General features: G+C 43.4%; 1 protein-coding gene across 1 annotated transcript in view; it reads right to left on the bottom strand.

The window, feature by feature from the left end:
- LOC147685114 (cyclic nucleotide-binding domain-containing protein 2-like) overlaps positions 1 to 25213 on the bottom strand; it is an 827522-nt gene that overhangs the window by 426411 nt on the left and 375898 nt on the right. The window contains exons 4-6 of the mRNA XM_086942419.1: positions 24549 to 24712; positions 10221 to 10377; positions 4702 to 4853 (exon numbers count right to left, since the gene is read on the bottom strand). Of these exons, the coding sequence (XP_086798545.1) occupies positions 4702 to 4853; positions 10221 to 10377; positions 24549 to 24712 (473 nt within the window). The remainder of the gene's footprint in view (positions 1 to 4701; positions 4854 to 10220; positions 10378 to 24548; positions 24713 to 25213) is intronic.

Below are 25213 nucleotides of genomic sequence, written 5' to 3'. Positions count from 1 at the left end.
AGTTGGGGGGGATGAGTACATTAAATTAGAAGCTATCCGGCACCCGCAATTTCACACACTACTGCTCACCTTTACATGCTATTGTGTTCGTGCTGCGGTTCGTGCTCCATTCCCCCAATTCCCGTAAGAGCCCCCCACACTACCTGCTCTGCGCGTACTATTGACTGCTCCTTTGTGGAGATGGACCCCCATCAGGGCACACTGGTGTAGGGTTCTCCCTCTCGTCCACGGGTCCAGGGACCAACAAAAGAGAGATTGGCACTGGAGTTGAAGTAAAATAAACCAGGTTCATTAGTCACTCATGAGTGGGACAGCATCCGAACAACACCCTCGAGTGATGTGGGAGGAAGTACACATAATGCAAAACCCATTGTCCTTATATACTGTTTGTTGCAATGCAATCTCATGGGAAGGAAAACTGGAGGGAACGGGTTTAAGCACGGAAATAGCTATAGACAAACAAGAACAAAGGCTGACCAGATGGTAAGGAGATGAGGACGGGGTGTAAGGAATGTTTATGGCGGCAATAAGCTATCGATCGATAACATCTGAGACCAGGTGCACCAGCAGCTGCAACCCCCCAGCATATACACCAGATTGGCCATGTCAGAGAGGTCAGCTAAAGTTAGAGGACACAGGCGGCGTGAAAGTCGAACAGCAGATTGTAAAATTAACACGACAGAACCAAATTGAACGCGAAGTCAAAATGGCTGCCACGTTTTGAAGCACTATATTTCTGCATCCTGTATGCCCCCTCTGTTTCATTCACCGGAATACTTATATATAGACCGCCTGGTTCTAGAGCCAGTTTCTGTGTAGATCTACTCAGAATCTTAGAACCCTATTTCGGAAAATCTTGTCTTTCTATTTTGGGCGATTTCAATTTCCATCTTGATGAATTGGGTTCAAAGGACACCTCAACACTAATTGAGTCACTGGAAGCCTGTGACCTCGTTTAAATGGTGAACAACCCTACACATAAGGCTGGCCATATTCTGGACAGGGTATTTTCCAGTGACTCGAGATTATCTACTGGGCTCCCCTTGCCGTTGGTCTGGTCAGACCATCTTGCAGTGCCACTAGAACTTGCTCTCCCTGCCTCTGCATCGGCTTACCAGGTTGCCACCACATATGCTCTCAGGAGAAATTATAAAAACATCACCGACAAAGCTCTTGCCTCTTACGTTAGGGCCACAGAGCTCCTCTCCTCAAGGGAGGCCGGTGAGGCAGCTCAAGAACTTGCTGACTCCATCGCTACTGCAGTTGAAAAGCTTGCCCCCGCCTCTCTCTGCTATGTGGCGCGGCAGAAGCCCACAGCTCCCTGGTTCTCTGAACATCTTAGACTCTTGAGGCAGAGTTGTAGGAGTAAAGAGAGAAGTTGTCGGAAATCTTGGGACACAAGTCCGCTTTGCGGGAATATAAACAGAGAGTGATCATGGAAAAGCAGGAGTACTTCTCCAATCTTACAAGTTCTCTAACTTCATCTAGTGAACTTTTCAAAATCGCTAACTCCCTTTGCTCTTTCCAACTTCCAGATCCAGTGGTGAGATCACAAGATCTCTGCAACAACATCTCGGATTTCTTTATAGTAAAATTGTGGATATCTACATCTCCTTAGAAGCTCAACGTAATTCCTTGGATGATGATGTTCCTCTCACCATTTCCAATCTTGAAACTGTGGTTGGAGGCCCTCCCAAATCCTTTACCCATTTGCCAGCACTCACACTGGAAGGTCTTAATCTCCTGCTAGACAGGACCAAATCCTCCTCCCCATTGGATCCTATACCGCTGAAAAAGCTAAAGGAATGTAGAATTAGCATTCTTCCGCCTCTGCTTGAAATTATGAACGGGGCTATTGACCAGGGTTCCTTTCCGCCGGTCTGGAAGAAGGCTACAGTGAAACCTCTCCTCAAAAAACCGTCTCTGGACCCGGACCTTCTCAAGAATTTCAGACCTATTTCTCTACTTCCAGCTCCGGCAAAGATGTTAGAAGCGCACCTGAATACACATCTCTCCACCTTTCTGGATTCTAGTGAGTATCTTGATAGCTCGCAGCACGGATTCAGAAAACACCACAGCACTGAATCCGCACTCACTGTCGTGGTGGATAACATTCGCCGCAAGGTTGACCTCGGCCAAACTACAGTGCTGGTCCTATTAGACCTCACGGCTGCGTTCGATACTCTGTCTCCCGCCACTTTAACATCTCGGCTTAGGGAGGCAGGGGTTACTGGACCAGCCTGGAGCCTTCTCAACTCCTTTCTCCATGACAGAGAACAGAGAGTCATGCTCGGAGATTTCCTCTCCCCTGCCAAGTCATTGCAATGTGGGGTGCCACAGGGGTCGGCCCTTAGCCCGACCCTATTTAACATCTACGTGGCCCCCCCTTGCTAGATTAGTAAGATTGCAGGGGATGGAGGTGGTGTCTTACGCCGACGACACCCAGATCATGGTGTCGCTGGCCCACTCTGTCAATACATCCGCATTCAGCTTTAGGTCATGCATGCAACACGTGGCAGAGTGGATGATCCTAAACTCCCTAAAGCTGAATGGCGACAAGACAGAGGTCTTGGTCTTCGGTAAAGACCAACACGCTTGGTCGAGTGATTGGTGGCCTTCATCTCTTGGCACCTGCCCCACTCCCTCTCAATCGGCCAGAAATCTCGGCGTCATCTTTGACACTTCACTCGCCATGACTCTCCAAGTGAATAGGACCGTGGCCACATGCTGGGGTGTTATCAAGATCTTAAAAAGAATACTCCACTATCTCACCTTCCAGGCGCGCAAGCAGATTGCGATTGCTCTTGTTGGCTCCAGGCTTGATTATTGTAACTCTCTCTATGTGGAGTCCAACAAGGGACTCATTCATCGACTGCAGACAGTACAGAACGCCGCAGCGCGCTTTGTTCTGGCCCTTCCTATAGCATCTTCTGCCACTACTGCTAGGAGAAATCTCCACTGGCTCCCCATTCAACTCAGAATCTCCTTTAAGCTCCTATGTCTTACATTTAGAACACTTGCGGCTGGTCCGGCGGATGCCCTTGGTGCTCTGCTTACCCGCTATGCACCTACTAGATGCCTACGATCGGCCGGGCTACACCAATTGGTAGTGCCTCGTGCTAGGAGGTCCAGATGGGGAGCGAGAGCTTTTTTTGTTGCCGCCCCTCAGCTCTGGAACTCCCTCCCGGTGGAGATTAAAACTCTACCCTCCATCGATCTGTTTAAAAAGGCCCTCAAAACCTGGTGCTTCATCAGAGCTTATCAATGAGATACTGTTGCATGACCTGGCTAGTTCTTTTTTGGTATAGGCGCCTTGATGCCCATTGGGCTAAGTTTGCGCGTTACAAGATCCAATTCATTCATTCACTTATGCTAATGTAAAATTTACACTTTTCCACACCTTCACATCAGAAACTGATAACCTTGCTATACAACAGCATTCAGAGAGCCAAAGAATGACTGAGAAAGCACTGAATAGATGAAACCAGGCACTAAATCCTCCACTAACGCAAGTAGAATGGGTTTTTGCTGTACACAAACAGGTATGCTATCCCTTAACAGTAACCTGCACATTATACACTTTAAGAATTTAGCTCAGCTCTACCATACCCCGGCCAGACTGTACAGGCATGGACAGATGGAAGACTTGCATTGTGTGAGATGCGAGGTTGGAGGTTGACTTTGTCCACCAGGCTTGGCTGTGACGCCCAGTCTTCCGGTACTGGACGCAAATAACAGACATACTATTAGGTATGTCAATGTAACAGATAGATCAGAAACATCAAATATGCCTCCAGGGCTTCGTCAAAAATGTCTCACCTGCGGTGTGGAGATTAGCAGCAGTGGCGCTACTGCTGGCAAAACGGAGAGTAGCAATATGCGGGGGTAAGCGCAGAACACTGACAGAACAACAGTGGCCGCGGATCTTGTCTACAGCAAATACCAACTTGGAATATACACAGAGGAACTGCTGGTGACATCCCGCCCTAAGCGCATATGGGCTCCTTAACAACACCACAGATCCTGACAGACGATGTGGAGGTTTCAGAGTGACTGTGACCATCCTCATGCCAGTCATAGGGTTCAATGCATGCATATACTAACCAACTCCTCTATCTGTGCGTGATCGCTTTCTGCTCAGCTGTGTTTCATATGCTGGTATGGATCTTTTGCTTTTACTTGTATAATTTATTTGGGGTGTATTGAATCTCAACTGATAAAAGTTTCATTTAAAAAAAACTCTACAGTAGTGAAATGTGTGTGCTTACCATGTTTTATATTTTTCCATAATCTGTTACAGGTTGTTGCTGATTAAAACAGCAAAAATTCAGGAATTAAATATCTACCAGATGCATAACTTTAAGAAGTTTGATTTTCTTTGGGCACAATAATCTGACATACACCTTTGAATACACATAGCCGGAACATGTTTAATAATGTAGAATTAAACATGGGAAACACCAAATCTGATAAATTATGTACATTTGTGTCACACAACCACAATATTACAGTCCACCTAAAAACTCGAAATACAAATTTGATGTTTTAAATTGGATCAGAGCAAGTTATTTACCTTTATTCAGCGGTGGCAGTATTACCTCTAAAATTTGATTAGTAAATGTAGGCAAAAGAACACACAATCCTCACAAACTGCACACAGTCACAAGATACAAGCAGCACACACCTGAAGACAGCACACACCTGAAGAAGCGAAATCGATACTCCAATTCCTTCTGTAGCTCCTGATCCAGCTTGTTCCTGAAGAACTCCTCACGATCAACTACCAGGAACTCTGTCTCTGCCATACAGACGACAGTGGCGTTCCTCTGCAGACCCTTGACTAAGGCCACATCCTGCATGTGGGGAGCAAATACAAAGACATGAACGGCCATCTTAGAATAACAGGTGATTACATGAAGTCTACTTCTACGTTATTAGAAGCACTCTAGCCAGGTTCTTGGTGCTGAAAATTTCAACTGTGGAGTAGTTTATTGATGTGCTAAATATGAGCATCTTCCATTCATATGAATTCATTCGGATTATTAACTTGAAGGCAAACAGAGGGAGGGAGCATGTGTCTTGATTGGTAATCTGGTGTGACTTTTTTGGGAGATTGGCGAGGGTTTTGCATGTTTATTGATGCAGAGAACTCATGGCAGACAGATTCTGAAGACCAACTAAATGTTCATATCACTTGGCTAACTTGTCATCAAGACATCTTTTTTCCAGTTCAGGGCTTTTAACTAGCAGCATTATGTCTTCTGCAAGAAGTGATCATGGGTTGCTTCCGCTGAACCCACTGTATCAACACAGCTGATAAACAAGAAGCATAACTGAAAAGCCCAGGACTATAAAAGCTGACCTGATGCCATTTATCTCAAACTTACTATTGTTATACCTTCTACAACTCTGTAGATCCTACTAAGGTTCCAGTTCTGTCTTTGCTCTCACAGTAGGACAATCCCTAGGTATGTTGTTGCAAATTCAGTCCCCATCACTGCTGCAGTAAGACACCTCTCTACATTTACCACCCTTTTTGAGAAGAATCTTCTGTCTTTCCTCTGTCTCTCTCCATCACCAATTATTTTTGTTCTGTGTCTTGGGTCAGTTAATGGCTATTGGGCAGTATCCTTGACGGTCAATGTCACTTACCACTGATGCTCCAAGACATCACGTCCTATTGCACTTCAAATGGATAAACAGTTCCATTATGGCCTACATACTCCAAGAACAAAAAGGTCGCCAGTAGCTTCACTGATCTGATGTTAGTATTGGCAAACAGCAACAAGTAATGAGCTGGAAACCAAGGGATAGGCCTAGTTGCCAAAGTGGAAATGGGAAACTTTAATGTGAACTGAATGAGTATCCTGTTACAAATGGAAACCAAGAGGGGGACGAGGAAACCTGCTTTTTCAACAGGTGTAGGGCACGGTGAGACAATCATACAAACGACAGGCAATCATACCAATAATATACAAGAAAAGGTACAACAAATGTTTCCACTTCCTTATATTGGAAGCAATTCTAGCCAATTTTACTGCTGGTAGCCTCTTAGGACATAAGGAGGAACTAGAAGATAACAAAATAATGTTCCACCTATCTTTTGAAGAGAGAAGCAAAGTCTGGAAGAGTGGGGAAAAAGGTAACCATGACAAAGACGTTCAAATACCCAAGATGCAAATATACAATTTATTTATTTTTTATTTTATACAATTTGTAAAGCGTGCAAATACCCGTGGGTGTCTCGGCGCTAAGGACAGCGGGCAAGAACTAGAGACGATAGATTATTGGCTGAATAGCCATGTTTTTGTCATTTTTCTGAAGGCAAGTAGAGTCGGTCTAGCTTTTATGTGGATTGAAGGGAATTCCACAGCTTGGCTGTGGCAACAATAAATCGCTTGTCACCCCACGAGGCAGTCCTTGTGCGGGGAACCCTTAACAGGTTTGCTGCGGATGAGCGTAGAGCCCGGTTCTAGATGTAGGCACCCAGGGCCTCTTTCAGGAACATTGGTCCGGAGTTCCGTGAAGCTTTATATGCAATGCATAGGGCCTTGAACCAAATTCTTTTATCGGGAGCCAGTGATACTGTCGGAGTATGTGTGAAATGGATTTGTATTTGGGGGTTCCTGATAAGATTCTGGCTGCTGAATTCGGGACCAGCTGTAGTTTGTTGAGGGTTTTGCTCTGTGCTTTTATGAAGAGACCATTGCAGTAGTCAATAGTAGGCATGACTAAGGTGCTTACAAGTAAGGTGCTTACAAGAGTCTTTCCAGCACTGAGTGGTAGAAAAGGTAAAAGCTTTTTCATCATTCTTAATTTATGGAATGAGGATGAGACCACAGAATTAACATGAGGTGCAAAGGACAGCTTGACGTCAAATATGACGCCTAAGTTTCTGACCTTAGATATCGGAAGTGGAGTGGGTCCCAATAAGGACGGCCCCTAGGAGGAGGACCAGCTTGGCGGCAGTTTGCCAAATATAATTTTCTCTGTTTTCTCAGAGTTAAGTTTTAGGCAATTATTGGCCATCCATGTGCTGATGGCCAACATGCCTTTCTGGAAATTGGGAAATTGGCTACTACTGCCCCATCATCATTATGCACCACGAGCACCAATTGGGTGTCATCAGCGTAAGACGTAAGACCCATTCTGTGTGCTTTGATGACTTTGGCCAAGTCCGACACGTAGATATTAAATAGTGTCGGACTCAGTGAGGATCCTTGCGGTACTGCATACGGGAGGGTGAATTGTGGAGAATTGAAAGTGCCAAGACTCACTGATTGGGTGCGATTAGTGAGGAAGGAGTTCAGGAGGGCTTTAGCTGTATGTCTGATACCTTGAATATCTTTATTCGGCAATTTATCACCATAAAAGAATACATATACATAAACATTTCAAAATACCAATAAAAGATTATAAAATACAGTAAAAGCATGGACACCTCATTCGTCAATTTACTAGCAGTAAATTCGTCCTCAGCTTGTGGAACCTCCGGAGTGTAGTTTCAGTAAGCGGGAACGTGTCATCCACGCACTTCCCAAAAATTTAGCCACCCCACAGATCATACTGGCAGATGAAGAATCTGTAGAGAGGACACGTAGTGCCTGGCTATGGCACCTCAGCCCTAATTCCCTACAGACGGGTTTCAACCAGAATTTCCGTGCCCCTTTATAGGCTGGGCAGGCAAAAAACAAGTGAGCCACCGATTCCTTAGGGGCCGCACAGCCAGGGCATGCACGCGAGCGGGCATCTGTATTCGACCATCTCACCGTAAAGTCATGAACCGGGAGCGTCCCATATCGCAATTTTAGGTACAGCGCTCGATCCAATGGTTTAGTTATTAAGTCGAGAAAGGGTTCCAATTTTCGCACACACTTAATTGTCAAAAATTGGTCAGTAAGTGAGCCCACATTCGTAAGCCTCGTAGCGTTACTCTGTACCCAATCCCAGTATAGTTTTTTTATAACATCTTTGGGTGGTGGTGATTGCAACTCCCATGCCTCTCTTAGACCCAAGCTGAAAGCCAATTCTTTCAGTTTATTTAGCCATCCTATTTTTTTTACATGTGTCCAGTAGTAGTAGTTCATCCAGCCCTTCTACATACTTAGCGAGCTCCTCAGTTCTTCTTAGGCGGGACCAGAATAGCAACGGGCGTAGCCTCACCAAGTCCTTTACTGTTTTTCTGCCCAGATCTAATCTTAGTGGGATCATTGGGGTGGAAGCGGGAAGAGCTACCACTTTCCTAAAAAAATTGTTTTCCGCTCTCATCAAGTCCAAAACCCCTTCGAACCCCCAAAGTTCGGAGCCATAAAGTGCTGCAGGAAGAATCTGTCCCTCATAGATGGTCATAGCTGGGGAGACCGGTTTACTGGTTGATTCACGGATCTCCTTCAGCGTCACCCCGGATACTCTTCGATCGTTTAATAACATTTTGGAAAGATGATCCTTCCAGGTCATGTGGCTGTTAATCCGGACACCAAGATAGTCAAAAGACTCGACCAGCTCGAGGGGGGCGTTGTTGAGCACAAAATTATTTTTAAATCTTTTTGAGGGTGCAAAAGCCATCAATTTGGTTTTCGATGTATTGATTGTTAAGCCTCGGGTGGTGCAGAAGGAGCTAAACCGATTCAAGAGTTTTTGTAAGCCCACCGGGGATTTGGAAATTAATAGGGTGTCATCAGCGAAGAGAAGTGTGGGGATTCTCTCCCCCGCCAGGGATGGGGCATCCGACTCCTCCCCCTTTAGATGGTCAACCACTCCGTTCTGATACCTATATTTGTGACACGGTCGATCAGGGTAGCATGATCGACCGTGTCAAATGCCACTGAGAGGTCCAGCAGTATAAAAACAGCGGCACCCCCCTGATCCAGTATCATCCTGATTTCCTCAAAAGCCTTAATAAGTGCTTTCTCTGTTCCATGGCCCTTACGGAAACCGAATTGCGTGTCATCCAGAAGGTGGTGGTCTTCAATGTATTTAGATAGTTGGGAATTCATGACCTTTTCAAAGATTTTTGCTGGAAATGGAAGGTTGGATATAGGTCTTTAATTCTTGGTGTCGGTAGGGTCAAGATTGTGTTTTTTAAGCAGAGGCTTGATGATGGCTTTTTTACAAATCCGCAGAAATATGCCTGTCATAAACATCGCGTTACAGATGTTAGGGAGGCTAGGAGCTATAAGATAAGAGATGAGTTTTAGAAAAGCAGGTGGGCAGGGGTCAGTTGCAGATACTGATTTGACGATGGAGATTAGGTTTGTAATCTGTTCCGGTGATATGCTATCAAATTCTGAGAAGGAAGGAGAGGGTTCAAGAGTGCCATGATTCAAGAGCTGACCATCTATCTTGGGTTGAGAGGAGAAGTTTGTATAGATGTCATTGACCTTTTCAAAGAAATAGATGGAAAGTGAGTCACATAGAGTCTGAGAAGGGGCTGTGGTGAGGTTTGATGTTTGCCCTGATAGTTTGGCTACTACCTGATATAATTGTTTGTTAGAGTCTTGCGCAGATTCTATCTGTCCAATGTAGTATTTACTTTTCTCCTGCACAATGAGCAGTTTATATTTAGTGAGTGCGTCTTTATAGCAATTGAGGGGAAAGAGGTAAGGCAAGACAGAGTTATTTGCCGAGAAGTAGTGTGTCCTATCAAATAAGATTAAATATAACTGTTTGAGCCTATATGATTTCTTCATTGCAATTGAGAGGAAATGGAAAGGGGCTGTACTGCACTTCTACCAATTTCAAATGCCATCAATTAAAAATTAGTATGATCCTATGTAATTCATTGACCGCTTTGGGTCAAGCGTTCCTTTCTGACTTAAGTGTGGGTCATAGTAGGCAACTCATACAAGATTTTAAAATATGGACAACAGATCTATACGTCTCAGCAGAAAATTGGTATTTTTGCAAAAGTAGATCTGCAACATTAATATATGCTCTTCAGAAATTGCTTATAAAATACTGAAATCCTTGTATCCTGTAGAAATTTCCACAGAGTAGAACTTGTTCACTCTTTAAAGGCCGAGCCACCCAAATTGAACAAAATAATCTGTCTAGAATTCACCAACAATAAACCCAGAGGTAAAACATCTTCGTTATGACAAGAAAGTATTTGATTAAGCCACCGACCTTGAAATTTCACAACGGTGATAAATACGAGAAGGGCAATACCTGATACTGAGAGACAGGATCTCATTGTTCTTGAACCTGCTAGGCAGACTTACCCCAAAACTGGCTCCTTTCCGTAGCAATATGGGTTCGGGATCCAGCAAGGCACTGCTACCATCATCATCCTGTGTGATAGCAATGACCCCTGAGAAGACAAAGTAGAAACTGTTGCCACGATGACCTTTGCGCACCACAACCCGTCTTCTGCCGAATCTGGGACATGAAGAGAAAGGAGCATATGTAAATCTTCACATGTGTAAGGAGTCACTTAACAATGGGATCGACATGTTTGCCACATAAGAGAGCTGAGGCACTAGGAGATACATTGATTTTCCCATGATCGTACAGTTTGATGAAGTGGGAAGCCATTATTAAAAGTGAGAACTCCTCGGTCCAGATTGAGAACTCCCTCTAGACCACAGCTCCTCTTTTTAATGCAGTTCTTCAAGATTGTGAAGCACTGCTGCTGTCTTTCATCACAATCATATATGCATATATTTAAAAAGCAGATACACAAACCTGTCACCGCCACAAATTTCAGAGCTCATTTCTCATGCTGTTGTAAGCATTACAAAAAAACTAATAAATGCTAGTAAGCTTTGCAAGTGAGGTGTAAGTGAAGCAGAGGTAAGACCTGTAGGTCTCTTTCCAGTGGGCACACAAGTCAGTACTACTAAATTACTGGTTCCAACGTAGGTCCAGGAGAGCTAGATTGTAACACATTTTCATAGCATGTATGTTAGAAATGGGGTTTCTGGTTGGCTAGGGTATTAACCTGCATCAGGCAGAACCCACCTTTCTATTCAGGGTAAGGGAGTTACACACCCAAGATAACCCGAGCAGTTGTCATAACATCTCACAGATCATAAATCACTTTGCAAACTACGCAATTGTCAGGACACCTCATTTAATTCATTAAAGCAAATACTTATCAGATGCACATGTCATAATAAAACCATGAACACTACACCATCACTGTACATTTAATGCAGGTCCTGAGAATGATACCTGTTACCTGGTCTTCGCAAAGGTTACACTGACATTTATCATAACATTAACACATAAAAATATAGGTGAATATAATAAATCCCATGATTCATCACAGATTAGGAAAAGGCAATCACATTAATTACCAACCCTAATTGCACAGAAATCACCACATACCGCTATACAGGATTCCCAAAATATCATTGTACATGCATCACCATAGATGCTGAACACCTGCGCTTCTCTCTCCTGTTCTGCAGTAAATATTGCCGGCCCGAAGGGCACAGTGATGCCTGTGCACTTAGAATATGCTTTACGGTATATGAGGGGGGAGCTGCAGGAACAGGACCTCTGTTGAGGGTTTCCTTCCCATCCTGCAGCTGGTTTCAATTTCCTCAAGGCCCCCGAGGTATGTGTCAACACAGGGGAGAGAAAAGACACAAATTGATGGACGGAATTGTAGTATCTTCAAATAAATCCATCAGAAAGTAGTTGATTTATGTAGAGTCCTTTATTTTAACCCCCTACACAAGAGAACAGCACACTCTGCATGGACAGCTTCTTTAAGTATAACGACACAGAAAAGAATACACAGTACTAATAATTCTACCATTCTAGATTGTAACAATGCAATATAGACTCCAACGTAATGACATATTAAAGCAATATACTACACAATCCCCCTTCTTAAAATAAAATAAAAAAATTCTCTAAGAATTTATGTACCTAACTACAATCAAACATTTCTAAACATTTTGGTTTCCTAACAATTCTCCCACTTAAAGTTTTAACAACATCATCACCCATCTTGACAACCTCTTCACCAGGAGCAGTATTTGAACCAGAGGGAAATACTTGTGGATTTTCATCAACATGTGAATTAGATTCATGAGAAGAGATAGAATCGTCATTCAAGACAAGTGGATTAGAGTTATTTGGAACACTAGAAGAGGAATCGTTAATAACATCAGATTCCTGTGAAAAATTAGAGACATCCCACCAAAATTTTGCTTCACTACTCACATCCTTATTTTCTTCACCATGAGATACTGGTGCAAGACGACTAAAATGCCATACTTCACCATTCTGTAATAGTGCAGTGTTGTTCATGAATTTGACAACCAATTTAGGTTCACTAAATTTACTTTCACCTTTAGAAACCTTCTTAGCATTTTTAATACAAACCCATTGACCTTTACATAAACTCACATGTGTTGCACCATGCTTTGAATCATAATAAGTTTCATTCCTAACTTGTGAATTTTTGACATATTCTCTTACTGAAGGTATATCACACTGGGTCATACCACTTTTGTTCACCCAGCCTGGTTTGATCTTTGAATGAGGAATTCTACCTCTCATTAGTGAGAAAGGACTTTGACCAGTTGATCCATGAATAGTACTTCTATATACCCAAAGTAACTTCTTCAACTCATCATCCCAAGATAAATTACCTTTATTAGCTAATTGAAGGATCCCTTTAATACTACGATTCGCCCTCTAAACTACACCATTGCCACTTGGATGATATAATGCAATTGACCGGTCCCATGAAATCAATACCAACAACTTCCCAAGGAAATTTTGGACAATCTGGAGAAGAAAGTGGAGGATTAAATGTTTTAAGAGTTTTATCAGAGACTTCACATTTGATACAAGACCTTACACATCTTTCAACCTCCAAATCCATCTTGGGCCACCAATAAAGTTCTTTTAAACGAACTTTAGTACGAGTGATTCCCGAATGTCCTTCATGACATAGATCAATTATTTTTTTCCTTAAATTTTTGGGTGGAACAATTCTGTCCCCATGTAAAACTAATTCATCACAAAGACTGAGTTCATCTCGAACCTCCCAAAAGCCTCTTAATACGTCATTAACAAACTTCTTATCAACTCCACTCCAACCTTTAATTATCAATTGTTTCAAAACAAGAAGAATCTGATCCGCATTCTCTGCTTCAAGCCATTCATCTTTACTAAAACTGCTTTGAGTTTTCTCCAGTAAAATATGGGCAACTAAATAATCATTCCAGGAACTTTTGTCAAGTTCAATTAATGGTAACGACATGCAAAATCAGCAGTAACATTTTTTGTACCAGGTACATACTGAAGGTCATACATGAAATCCTGCAATCTCATAGACAATCTCGCTACCCTAGCAGTAACATTAGTGAGCCCATCAGTTGTCAGTAATTTAGTTAATAGTTTATGGTCACAACGAACAGTAGATTTCCTGCCCCACAAAAACTTCCTGAAATGCTCTAAAGCCCAAACAACAGCTAAAGTGTCCCTTTCAACAACAGAATAACGCTCTTCTGTGGGAGTAAGGGAGCAGGACGTAAAGGCTATAATGACTTCTTTATTGCTGTCATCTAATTGGGTTAAAACGCTACCTAAGCCTTTGCTGCTAGCATCAATGGTAACAATGGTTTTGGCAAATGGATCGAAACCTTGAAGACTGGGTGCTTGAGCGATAGCTCTTTCAATTTCTTCAAAGGATTTCTGACAAGAAACACACCAATTAAATTGGGGTTTAATATTTAGCAAAGACCTCATGATGTGAGTCTACTCAGAAAACGTATCAACGAATTTAGCATAGAATTCCGCAAGTCCTAGGAATGATCTAAGGTCTTCTTTTGACTTGGGCGCAGACGCATCTTTAATAGCACTCACCAGGCTTGATTTCGGTTTTATACCATGAGAACTAACTTCATGTCCAAGGTAAGTGACACTTCTTTCTGCAAACTTACACTTTGATGGTTCTGCAGTGACACCTTTATTTTGTAAAACACTCATCACACTTCTAAGACGTTCATCATGAATTTTCTTGTTAGGTCCCATAATAAGGATGTCGTCTTAGAAAAATATGACACCTTGCATATCACCAAATAACTCATGCATGAGTCTCTGAGAGCCCGCTACTGCGGATGCCAACTCAAAAGGCATGCAGCGAAACTGAAAACACCCAAAAGGGGTACAAAAGGCTGTAAGATGTTTACTCAAAGCATTCAAAGAAATCTGGTGATATGCACAAGATAAATCAATGGTCGTAAACCACTTGGCACCCTTAGTAAGTGTGAGCATTTCGTCAATCCTTGGTAAAGGAAACTGGTTGACTATGATGTTATCATTCAAATATCTTAATTCAATACACATGCAAATCTTACCATTGGAACGTCTGGCGATTACAATTGGAGAAATCCAATCAGACGCTTCAATAGGCTCAATTATTTCAGCATCTAATAACTTTTTTTGTTCAATTTTTACTTTATCTCGAACAATCATTGGAATGTGCTGCACTTTATGTATTTTAGGAGTTGCATTGGGTTTAACCCCTTCGATGCTCATTACGGAACCGTTCCGTCATGAGCATCAGTCGAGCTGTGCTTATGATGGAACCGTTCCGTCATGACCACACCCATTTCCATTAGGGCCCAGCACAGGAGGGGGATCATCTCAGCAGCCAATGTGTTAAGCCTAATCTTGTGCGAAAGTTAACAATGCCACCACCAAAAACTTTAGGAAATTCCTCTAAAACCCATTTCTTAGTGTTTTCTGACTCACACATCACTAACACTTGCTCAGGGCTGTGGGGTTCAAGATTATATCAAGAGAACGTTGATCCTTCCAACCTAACACTGATGGTCCATCTTTGGCTAAATAAAGCTTACATACTGCTTTTGTACCTTTAAATTCAAACATCAAAGATCTAAAACCAAGCATATCAATTTCCTGTCCAGTGAAGCTTTCCGGATTCACATCAGTAGGGGACGCCGGATTAGCGGGCGGGGACGCCGGATTAGGGTGGCCACTTGGATGTAGCTGGATACAGTGCTACTGACCCACTAGGAATATTAACGGGAGCTTGCTACTTTACGGACAATAATAATTTATACAAATACTGAACAGAAATACGAAGAATTGATTGCATGTGTTTTCGATCTATTTGCCCAACCCGTAACAGGCTGGGACGGAATTACAACCAGCCAGGAGGTGGATAACGATTCTGAGTATTACCACAAAGGTGTTGCCTGTCTTTATTGCCCAGAGGGAGACGCCGTGGAATTGCTGGGGTTTCCTGGATACTGCAGACCTTCCCTGTAGTTTTTGCCAACTTCTCGCGGCCCCCGCTGCGCGGGAGCCGCTCGCACTTTGTGGTGTAAGGAGGAGCCTGCTGCAAGAGGGAGAGCCTGACCCCTGGACTATCGGCGGGACTGCGAGGACCAGCCTGCAGTGCGGCTGGTCCTCTTCCCGCCCCAACCTCCTGGATCACACTTAAACATCTCTCTGTGCGCGCACGCGGGACGCGCGCGGGACGGCGCCGGGGGAAGCCCGGGCAAAGGGCGGGCCCTCTGTGGCCCTCCGAGGCCTGTAGGGACTGGACTGGGCCAGGTCCTTTGATTTACCTTCCCTTCAAAGACTTCTGTATAGCAAGTATACCCCCATTGCTGTGCCTTATTATTGAGTTTTTATTGGTCCCTTTTCTATTTGTTTTACCCTATGTTATTTGGTACTTATTGAGGGTCTTAGTAACGTGAGGACCCTGTTTACTTGTATTTTACCTGGCTAGTAATCTGATTCTGCTTCCCATTGTTAGTTTGTTACTTTTTGTTAATGGCGATGTCTACCCGTGAGACCCGAAGCAAGGCTGTGGCGGGAGCTAAAAAAGTGACAGGTACATTGGATAATTTTATCCTCCGTACTAATTCCCTAATCGACCAGGGCATAGTACTCATGGAAATAAGGGTTTCTCAGGACTTAGCGCATGCTAAAAGGTCGTCATTAGGCAATATAGCCTCTGCGCGTACTCCTGTCAAAGCTTCAATCATCTCTGAATCTTATCCTATGCAGGTCGATGCTGTGATTCACCCTACTTCTAGTACCAACTCAGTTCCTTTAGACCCACCCGCCCCGACCTCTTTAATATCGACCTCTCTCGGTAATAATTTACCATCTCTACCTGCTGTTGTTCACCATGAGAACACCTATACCCAAAGGGGTATACTGGAAGGAGCAATTCCCAAATCCAAAAGAATAACCACCAAGGTCAATGGTGTCAACACAGCTAAACAAGACACGTTAGGACGCTTGAGTGATATGGCTAGCGCTAGTGGTAGCACTGAGGAGGGGAGGGATAATTTGGGTCACAACACAGGGAGAGAAGAGGCACGGCATCCATCCCTTCTTTACCAATAGGTATGCCAGATGACACAGCCTTGAATAGCAGTTTGGGTAGTATACTTAATGATAGTAGCCTTGAAGAAACTTCACAGGATCTAGAGGATGAGAATGGCCCACTCATAAGTATTCTATCCGATCTTATGAAGTCTCTACTCGCGCCTCTGGAGACTAGACTCCAGGGCATAGAACAACAGCTCCAGGCTCTTCATCAGGAACTAAAATCTCGAAACAGTAACCATATCCAAAGGGCACCTAATGTATCGGTCCCCGCTCGCAATCTTCCGCCCACTACCAAGAACCAATCTGTAGGGAAAAACGCTACCCCCAAGACCTGCCCTCCTAAAACTCCTACTCCCAAAAATCCTACTCCTAAGGGTAATAAAGTTAGTGCTAACCAGCCACCCTCTAACGCGCACATTAAACCCCAGAATGTAGCTGGCCCTATTACCTCTGTACCTAAACCCTCTTTATCCCATCCCGAGGAATCTAAGATACGTAGGAACATTAGCCTACCACCTGATGCCTGTCCTTATGTGATAGTTTTAACAGGTGTCCCTGAGCTTGCCCCTGCAGCACTTGAATCCTTCTGGGCACTCAAAAACAAAGTTTGTCATTGGTTAAACAGAAATTCTCCCCCCCCTCCTAACATCAACAGCAAAATCCTTATGTAAATGTAAATGTACAGGAATTTATATACCGCAAATCACCGACCGGTTTCTAAGCGCTTGCTTAGGGATCCCGTCCTGGTATTCCCCTGCGAGATAACCCCAGCAGGGTATCCGCAAGGTGAAAGCCAGGCATCCCGCCGCGAGGGGCCGTTGTGGAGATTAAGCAAGCTATTGCCCAGAGTTGCAGAGTGTGAACCCGTGAATCGAGTAGGCACCGGAGCGAGAATTGTCGAGGCCATGGACATTTTAGGACTCAAGACCCCAACGAGCCAGGAATTGAACCCTGGTCTCGGTGGAAAGAGCACCGTGGGTGGGTGAGAATAAGAAAAGCCTACAGGGGGACTGTGTTGTCGTTACATTTGAGGACCCACGCTTGGTGGAGCATATTTGCTTCGGGCCCCCATGTAACAACATCTCCACGATTAGGGTTAAACCCTTGTCATATTTTTACATGCGTACGGAACATCATGACAATAGGTGGAGCTGGTTGAGGGCTCCTAATCATATGAGGAGGGGGATGAGGGATGAGCCATTGAGAGACTGGAACACAACCAACTGGGTAGGGGGCGATGATGGAGGTTGGAACATAGTAGGAAGAAGAGCAGGGAGGTTTACGCCAGGTGACACCCAGTTCAATGGGGAATGGCATGGCCCACAGCTCAATTATCCCCTAATCCCCTGCTACAATCGTTACAGTGGATTGGAAGCAGTCGACTGACTCCCAACCCAGTCTCCTACACAAATTGGAAAGAGGGTGGTGGCAGTTGCCCCACGGGATGGAATCAAAATCGGCAGGGATGGCTTAGCTAGTTTGGGAACTATCAGTTCTAGTTTGGGAGAAAAGGAACCTAGTACCCCAGTTACAATCAAGGAATTATCTGTAGCCCCTATCTCCATTAAGATTCTGTCGTGGAATATAGCAGGGCTAAAAAAAATCTTGCTAACCCTGATTGGAATGATTTTATTAATACATTCCACATATATATGTTCCAGCAAACTTGGTCCCTGACCCCGCAATATAAAAATGGGTACTCCACTTACTTTACTCCAGCAGCTACAGTGGGGAAAGGTCGCCCTTCAGGTGGCCTGCATATTTGGGTCAAGGTGAATTTGAACTGGAATGTCACCACCCATAAAGTCCATTCTAACGACATCTTGCATATCTCCTTAAAAAGCCCATCTGGGGGTATTATTTTCGAACTCTTTTGTGTCTATGCAAGAGGCTTACAGGGTGGTTTAATCTCGCCCACAATAGAGCTGTTGGATGTGAGGTTATCAGATCTTCCTACTAGGTCTAAAATACTAGTGGGAGGGGATTTTAATTGCACATTCGAACCCCTGGATGATGAAGAGAAATTAGGTTTTAGCTCAGAGGACTGGAGGCAAACTGTACCCCCCTTAGCCCTTGCTCCCATCAAGAAATGGACGGCCAGAGGTATTCAGCTGAATGCTCTGGCTCTAGAACATAATTTACGGGCCCTTAATGGGCGGACTGTTTCAGATCGCGATGGGGCAATGACTTATAACAGGATAGGTTGCCCTTCTCAAATTGATTACATCTTCCTGGACATTCAATTTTGGGCAAGTCTAGTAGATATGGAGGTTAGGCAATCTTCAGACAGTGATCATAACCCATTATGTATGGAAATCCACTGGGTAAATGGGATTGGCAAGAGTGGAGGTTCTGAGATGACCACTAAAGAGGTTGTGCCCTCCAATTGTAATCGGAAGTTAAAATGGAATATGGTCAAGTGTGAAGAGGGGAAACTTAACAGCATTAAAGAGTTAGTTTTAGCTGAAACTTGTAGCCTTGCAGCCGTTGCTTTAGCAGCGCCTCATCCTCCTGGATCAGACTTGCAAGTTTTGTATAAGAACCTAACAGATAAAATAGGAGAGTTTTTTCTTAAGAGACCACAGGGGATTTCCACGTCAAACCAAAAACCCCCAAGGGGTAACCCCTGGTACACGGCAAATTGCAGAGGTAAGAGGAGGGCCATTACGCTAGCTATAAGAAACAAGGATCCCATAGCAGTGAGATTAGCCAGAAAGGAGTATTATAGAAGCATAACCTTAGCTAAGAAGGATTGGGAGGAGGAGCATTGGCAGCAGCTTAAGGCTGCAGCCCGTGGAAAAAACTCCATTGAGTTCTGGAAACTGATTAATGCTCTTGATAGAAGGGGGGACAATACGATTTTAAATCATATAAATTAACATCAATGGTATTCCCATTTTTCAAAATTATACTGCGAGGATAGTGTGCAAGGTCATTTAATATCTCCAGCTATGGAAATCCAGAGCGAACCTAGTATGGAGACAGGAAGCAAGGAAGAGTCTTTCTCCCCGCGAGAAGTTCAAGATGCGATCTCGAAAATATTACCAGGGAAGGCGGCCGGCCCAGATGGCCTCCCGGGGGGTTTACTACTGCATGACCCCATAATATGGGCAGGCCTTATAGCCTGTTTAATGAACTTAATCCAGCACGGCCATCCTGTCTCTGAATCCTGGAAAGGCATGGAGGTTATCACTATATACAAGAAAGGTGATAGAGGGGACCCTGCCAACTACAGACCGATAAGTTTAATCGACACCATTCAAAAGGTAGTTGGCAGGGTCATCATAAACCGAATTGAGACGTGGCTAATAGATGATGGCATTCGGACTCACTTCCAGGCGGGGTTTAGGCGAAATGTTGGTGCAATGGACCAGGTATTCCAGTTTTGTGCAGTCTATTGGAAGTCAGTGTCTATTTCTAAGGGTAGCCTGTACCTGGCCTTCATAGACCTGAAAACAGTATTTGATGTCATCCCACGTGCCAAACTTTGGGAGGTTCTATTAGATATGGGTTTCCCTAGTCATTTGTTGCAATTTGTCATCAAGCTCCATGAAGATAATTATGCAAGGATTCGGTGGGGGAGTCAGGGTCAATTGACAGGGAGGGTACCAGTCAATAGAGGGGTGCGGCAGGGATGTGTGATGGCTCCGACATTGTTCTCCCTCTTTATAAATGGGGTGGTGGAACATTTGCGGGAGGACCCTGCGGATACCCCTGTCCTTGCCAGAGAGAAAACCCCCACTCTCCTCTTTGCAGACGATACCCTCCTGATGTCTAACACCCCTAAGGGTCTCCAAAAATTGCTCGACCGCTTCAGCGTCTTTTGTAAAGATTGTGGGTTAACGGTTAACACCACGAAAACGAAGCTGATGGTATTATCCGCTAAAAGGAATCTTAAGAAAGTTTATCTTTTCTTGAATGGGACCTCCTTAGAGGTGGTGGACGAATTTGACTACCTTGGGGTAAGTCTTTGTAATAACATGAGATGGGACTCCCATATATCTAAAATGGTCCTAAATCTTAAAAGGGTCTCTGGAGCCATATTAAAGAATCAGCGTCTCTCTATCAGTAGACCAGTAGCCCCTGCCCTGGCAGTTTATGAGGGGAAAGCTTTAGCCTCTGCAGTTTATGGCTCTGAACTGTGGGGTGCCGAGAATAGCAAGGTGTTGGCAACTGCAGAGAATAAGTTCTTGAGAGACATAATTTCCCTTCCTCCCTCGACCCCCTTGAAACCACTACTCCTTGATATGGGCAAAAGATCAATTTCAGAAATAGTTCAACTCCGCCCTTTGCTATTCTGGGCGCGCCATAGAAGGACCCCTGAATTAGCAAAATATGCTCTAGTGCTGGAGGACTTAATTATTTTGAATGTATCCGGCAAAATAAGGTGGCTTAATAATCTAAAGAAGCTGGTGGAATCTATAGGTCTGGCTGAGTCTTGGGCCTCACAGTCCCCTCCCACTAAACAAATTGTTAAAAAATTATTATACTGGGATTGGGCAGAGGCCAAGGACCTCAACATTACAAGCTGGGGACCTTTGACGAATAACTTCCTTGATCATAAACCTTCTAGAAAGTTGGAACCATTCCTGGACTTCATCCAGACTCCTCGAGATAGAACTCTGTTCCTGAAACTAAGATACGGTACCCTCCCCCTTAAAAAATGTATGGAAAGGTGGAAGGTCAGGAGGGTCCATGACCTAAATTGTCCAGGTTGCCCATGTTTGGAAGAATCCCATGGCCACTTTTTGTTTGCCTGTAATGCCTATATGCAGATTAGAGCAAAATGGTTGAAACCTGTGTGTAGGGAGCTGGGAGTTAGGGATCATAGATCAGCTCTGCGTATTATTTTAACCAACACTACCTCTATGTACATAGTTTGCGGGGTCGCTAAATATCGGGCCAGTGCTTGGTTTATTCGGTCTAGGCTGCTATCTAATGTCTGATCAGATTCACTTTTTAGAATGTATGTTTTTTTTTAATCTGTGTAGACTCTTCTCCACTTTTTAAATTGTTTGTAGTGATGATTTTTTAAATGGAATTGTAGTAATACTTGGTAAATTGTTTAATGTACTTTTATGTCTGTACTTTTAGGATATATTTTATTGAATAAAGTATTACAACAACAATTTACATCAGTAGATTGTAAATGTGGACCAATGGTATTAACAAATTTGTCCTCCCAAACTGACCTAGAAATGATGGTAAATGGAGATCCCGAATCTGCTGCCACCTGTAAAATGATACCCCCAAAAGAAACCATACATAGGCGTTTGTTGCTATCACCACCAGTAATATTTACTACAACATGTCTGGTAACACTATTTGAAGAACAAGAATTCTCAAAAGGGTCTTCATCATCATTGATATCTGATAAATCAGAATCTTTGTCATTGCTGGTTACGCAAGTTACACATGACTTTTTGAAGTTTTTCCTTCTGCAAACTTTTGAGAAATGACCAACAAGTCCACATATTGAGCATTTTGTTGATCTAGCAGGGCACTTATCAAATCTTGCTGTATGAGATGTGCTCTCGCACCTGTAACACACAAAGGATTGAGAAGTGTCCGCTTCCTTCTTGACATTATAATTCTGATGCGGTTTCCAATTACTGGATTGGTAATTTTTCGATTGTTTGAAGTTTGAATAATGGGTTTTATCTTTTCTATTGTCACTAATTTTATTAACTGTAACTGGGTCCTTAGAAAGAGAAACTGCTTTAGCACACCTTTCTGAAAGTTCTGCTTTTTGTACTAATGTAGTGACATCTTTAAGGCATGCATCACCTTCAATCCAAAGTTTATCCTGGATGGTCTTATTTTTCGTACACATGACTATCTGATCCCTAATCACGTCATCGTGTAAAGATCCAAATTTGCATTTGATAGCCAAATTTTTTAAAACAGACACATAATCCTTAATGGATTCATTAACATTTTGTTTACGCTTGTAAAACGTGTGTCTAGAAACAGCGGCACAGACAATTGGTGAATAATGGTCATCCAAATCAGCTATTGCACATTTAAAAACATCTAAATCACCACGTCTTTCTGTTTTCGGCATTTGGATATATACTCTGAGACCTTCAGGTCCCAAACAATGCATTAGAATTCTTTTTTTCCTTTCTGGCGACATTACAGTACCATTATCTTCAAGAGTGGCAATATAATTTTAAAAATATTCCTTCCAATCTTGCCATTTAATGATAGGTTCTCCTGGATTTACTAAGAATTCTTTTGGATCACTTAATGTGATGCTCGTACTGGTGTTCTGTATGATATTCCTTGATGTAGAAGCTGTGTTTGACTCTCCATTCATCTTGTAATATAAATAAGTAAAATAAATAAATTCTAATTAAAATCTTACTGTAAAAATGAAGAATGTAGTCTTTTAATCTGATTCCAGAGGTGAGTTCATTTTGTTCAATACCAGCGTTGTGCTTAAATCAGGAAATTACTCTTTGGCAAAACGATTGAGCAAAAAAAATGGCTGCTGGGGTGACGTTGCGTGACCTCGTAGTGTATTGCGCTATGAGATCAGCACGTTGATGGAAACAGAAGCTGCGTGAGAGCAAACGATGGATCAGCGTCAGAGAGAACGCTCGAGGAAAACAGCTCTGCAGAATTTGTAAATAAACAATCCACGCGCTTGAACTCGCGATTGAACAACGATCGCGCTTGAACAACGATCGCGTACAGGTATAACTCACCGAATTCGTGAGTAAACACCACATGCATGTGCCCCAGAATTAAAATTACAAAAGAAATAAAGGAAGTTCGTACAACTAAACTCACTGTAGTTGAAGTTGTCCATTGTACTCCTTCTCTCTTCTTTTGAAGGAATGAACGTTAAAGCATAAACTGCGCTTTCGTTGCAACGTTTGTAGCTCGAATAAAGCACAAAAATAATACTGCTCAACACTGGTGAAATCTGCCAAAGTTTCCTTTTCAATTTCTTTTGATTTCCCAAATATGGCTGAGCACTTTCCTCGTAGAATGGCACCACGGGGTAACATTTTCGTTTCTGTTCCTTTCTTTATTGGATGGTAGGGGGTTGATCATCCTCGTCGCCAAATTAATGTAGTATCTTCAAATAAATCCATCAGAAGGTAGTTGATTTATGTAGAGTCCTTTATTTCAACCCCCTACACAAGAGAACAGCACACTCTGCATGGACAGCTTCTTTAAGTATAACGACACAGAAAAGAATACACAGTACTAATCATTCTACCATTCTAGATTGTAACAATGCAACATAGACTCCAACGTAATGACATATTAAAGCAATATACTACAGGAATGCAGAGCAAATCAAAACATTCACCCCAGTCAAGAGATCTGGGTTAAATCCAACATTCTGTTGCTCACTATGCCACCCAGTTTAGACCTGGCCATATGCAAATAGTCTTGACCCTGTGCCTCATGGGAACAGTCCAGCCCGAACTGCCAAGCCAGGTCCTCCCTGGACTGGAAACAAGCATCCTAGGCCCGGATTTAGGGTTTCAGCCCTCATCAGCCAGGCTATCTTGATTCCATTGGCACAGTGAGCCGAGGACCCACGTCTGGGTGTGCCTGGCGCACTTAGGGCGAGAAAGCAAAATACACACAATTGATGGACGAAATGCAGAGGAAATCAAAACATTCACGCCCAGTCAAGAGATCTGGGTTAAATCCATTATTCTTTTGCTCACCATGCCACCCTAGTTTAGACCTGGCCATATGCAAATCAGTCTTGACCTTGTGCCTCTTGGGAACAGTCAAGCCCAAACTGCCAAGCCAGGTCCTCGCTGGACCGGAAACAAGCATCCTAGGACCAGTTTTGGGGTTTCACACATCATCAGCCAGGATAGCTTGATTCCAGTGGCACAGTGAGCACAGGACCCACGTCTGGGCATACCTGGCGCACTTAGGACGAGAAAGCAAAAGACACACAATTAAAAGATGGATTGCAGAGCAAATCAAAACATTCACCCCAGTCAAGGGCGCAGGGCAAGACTGAATTGCATATGGCTAGGTCTAACAATGTACATTTATTTTTATGTGATTATTCTTACAATCTGGCAGATATAACTGACCATTTGGAAACTATTAAAGACAACCCCTTGTTGAAAGCTATAGGATAGGTCCTTCTTAGCCTCATAACACTCATTGGTACCTTTGGTTGAAGGGACAGGTCCCAGGCCCTATCACCATCCCACTTTTTTCCTACAAACCTTTGATAATAAACAACCCGGGCCAGCATCATCTGCATCGGCTTGCTGTAGTGTCTGAAGCTAAGGATTCCTCTCATCATTCGAATGATAAACCGTATGTCATGGTGGGAGCGATCCTCAGGCTTACGTAGCGTGATCTCAATTGCCTTTTCAGGAAATGTAAACTGCAGGAAAGCAAAAAAAGGAGGGTAAAGCGGAGCTTCAATTAATGTTGTGGCTTGATTGGTTACAGCATTTACTTTAGGGCAATCTGTGGCATGATCAGGAGTAGTTTGTTACAGCAGAGTGTGTGTAAGAAAGACGGAGTTAGAGACAGAGAGACAGACAGGTATCTAAATCTTTAATCCACTGGGTCCAAAGGGTTTCCCTTCAGGCCTTAATGTTGTCCATGCTCTTTCAGTAGGATTCATGCAGACCTCTCTAAAAGCACCAAAGGGGTCTAAACGAAGTCCTTCATGCCCTCACAAATATCTCAAATCACCCAATTTATCAGTCTATGCACACAGAGCATTTCTCTTCTTGGACAGCAGACAAGGGAGCAGTGAGAGATGTCGCTGCACTGGTGGTGGTGTGAGTTGTGCCACTCTCCCCTGTACATTTCCATCTTGTAGTCACATTTCCTGGCACCATCTTTTTTGCAATGTTGTGCGGATGTGTATTGCAAA

Source organism: Lissotriton vulgaris, chromosome 10, assembly GCF_964263255.1.
Source record: "Lissotriton vulgaris chromosome 10, aLisVul1.2, whole genome shotgun sequence".
Lineage (NCBI taxonomy): Eukaryota > Metazoa > Chordata > Amphibia > Caudata > Salamandridae > Lissotriton > Lissotriton vulgaris.
This window is presented reverse-complemented; position numbering and strand designations above follow the sequence as displayed.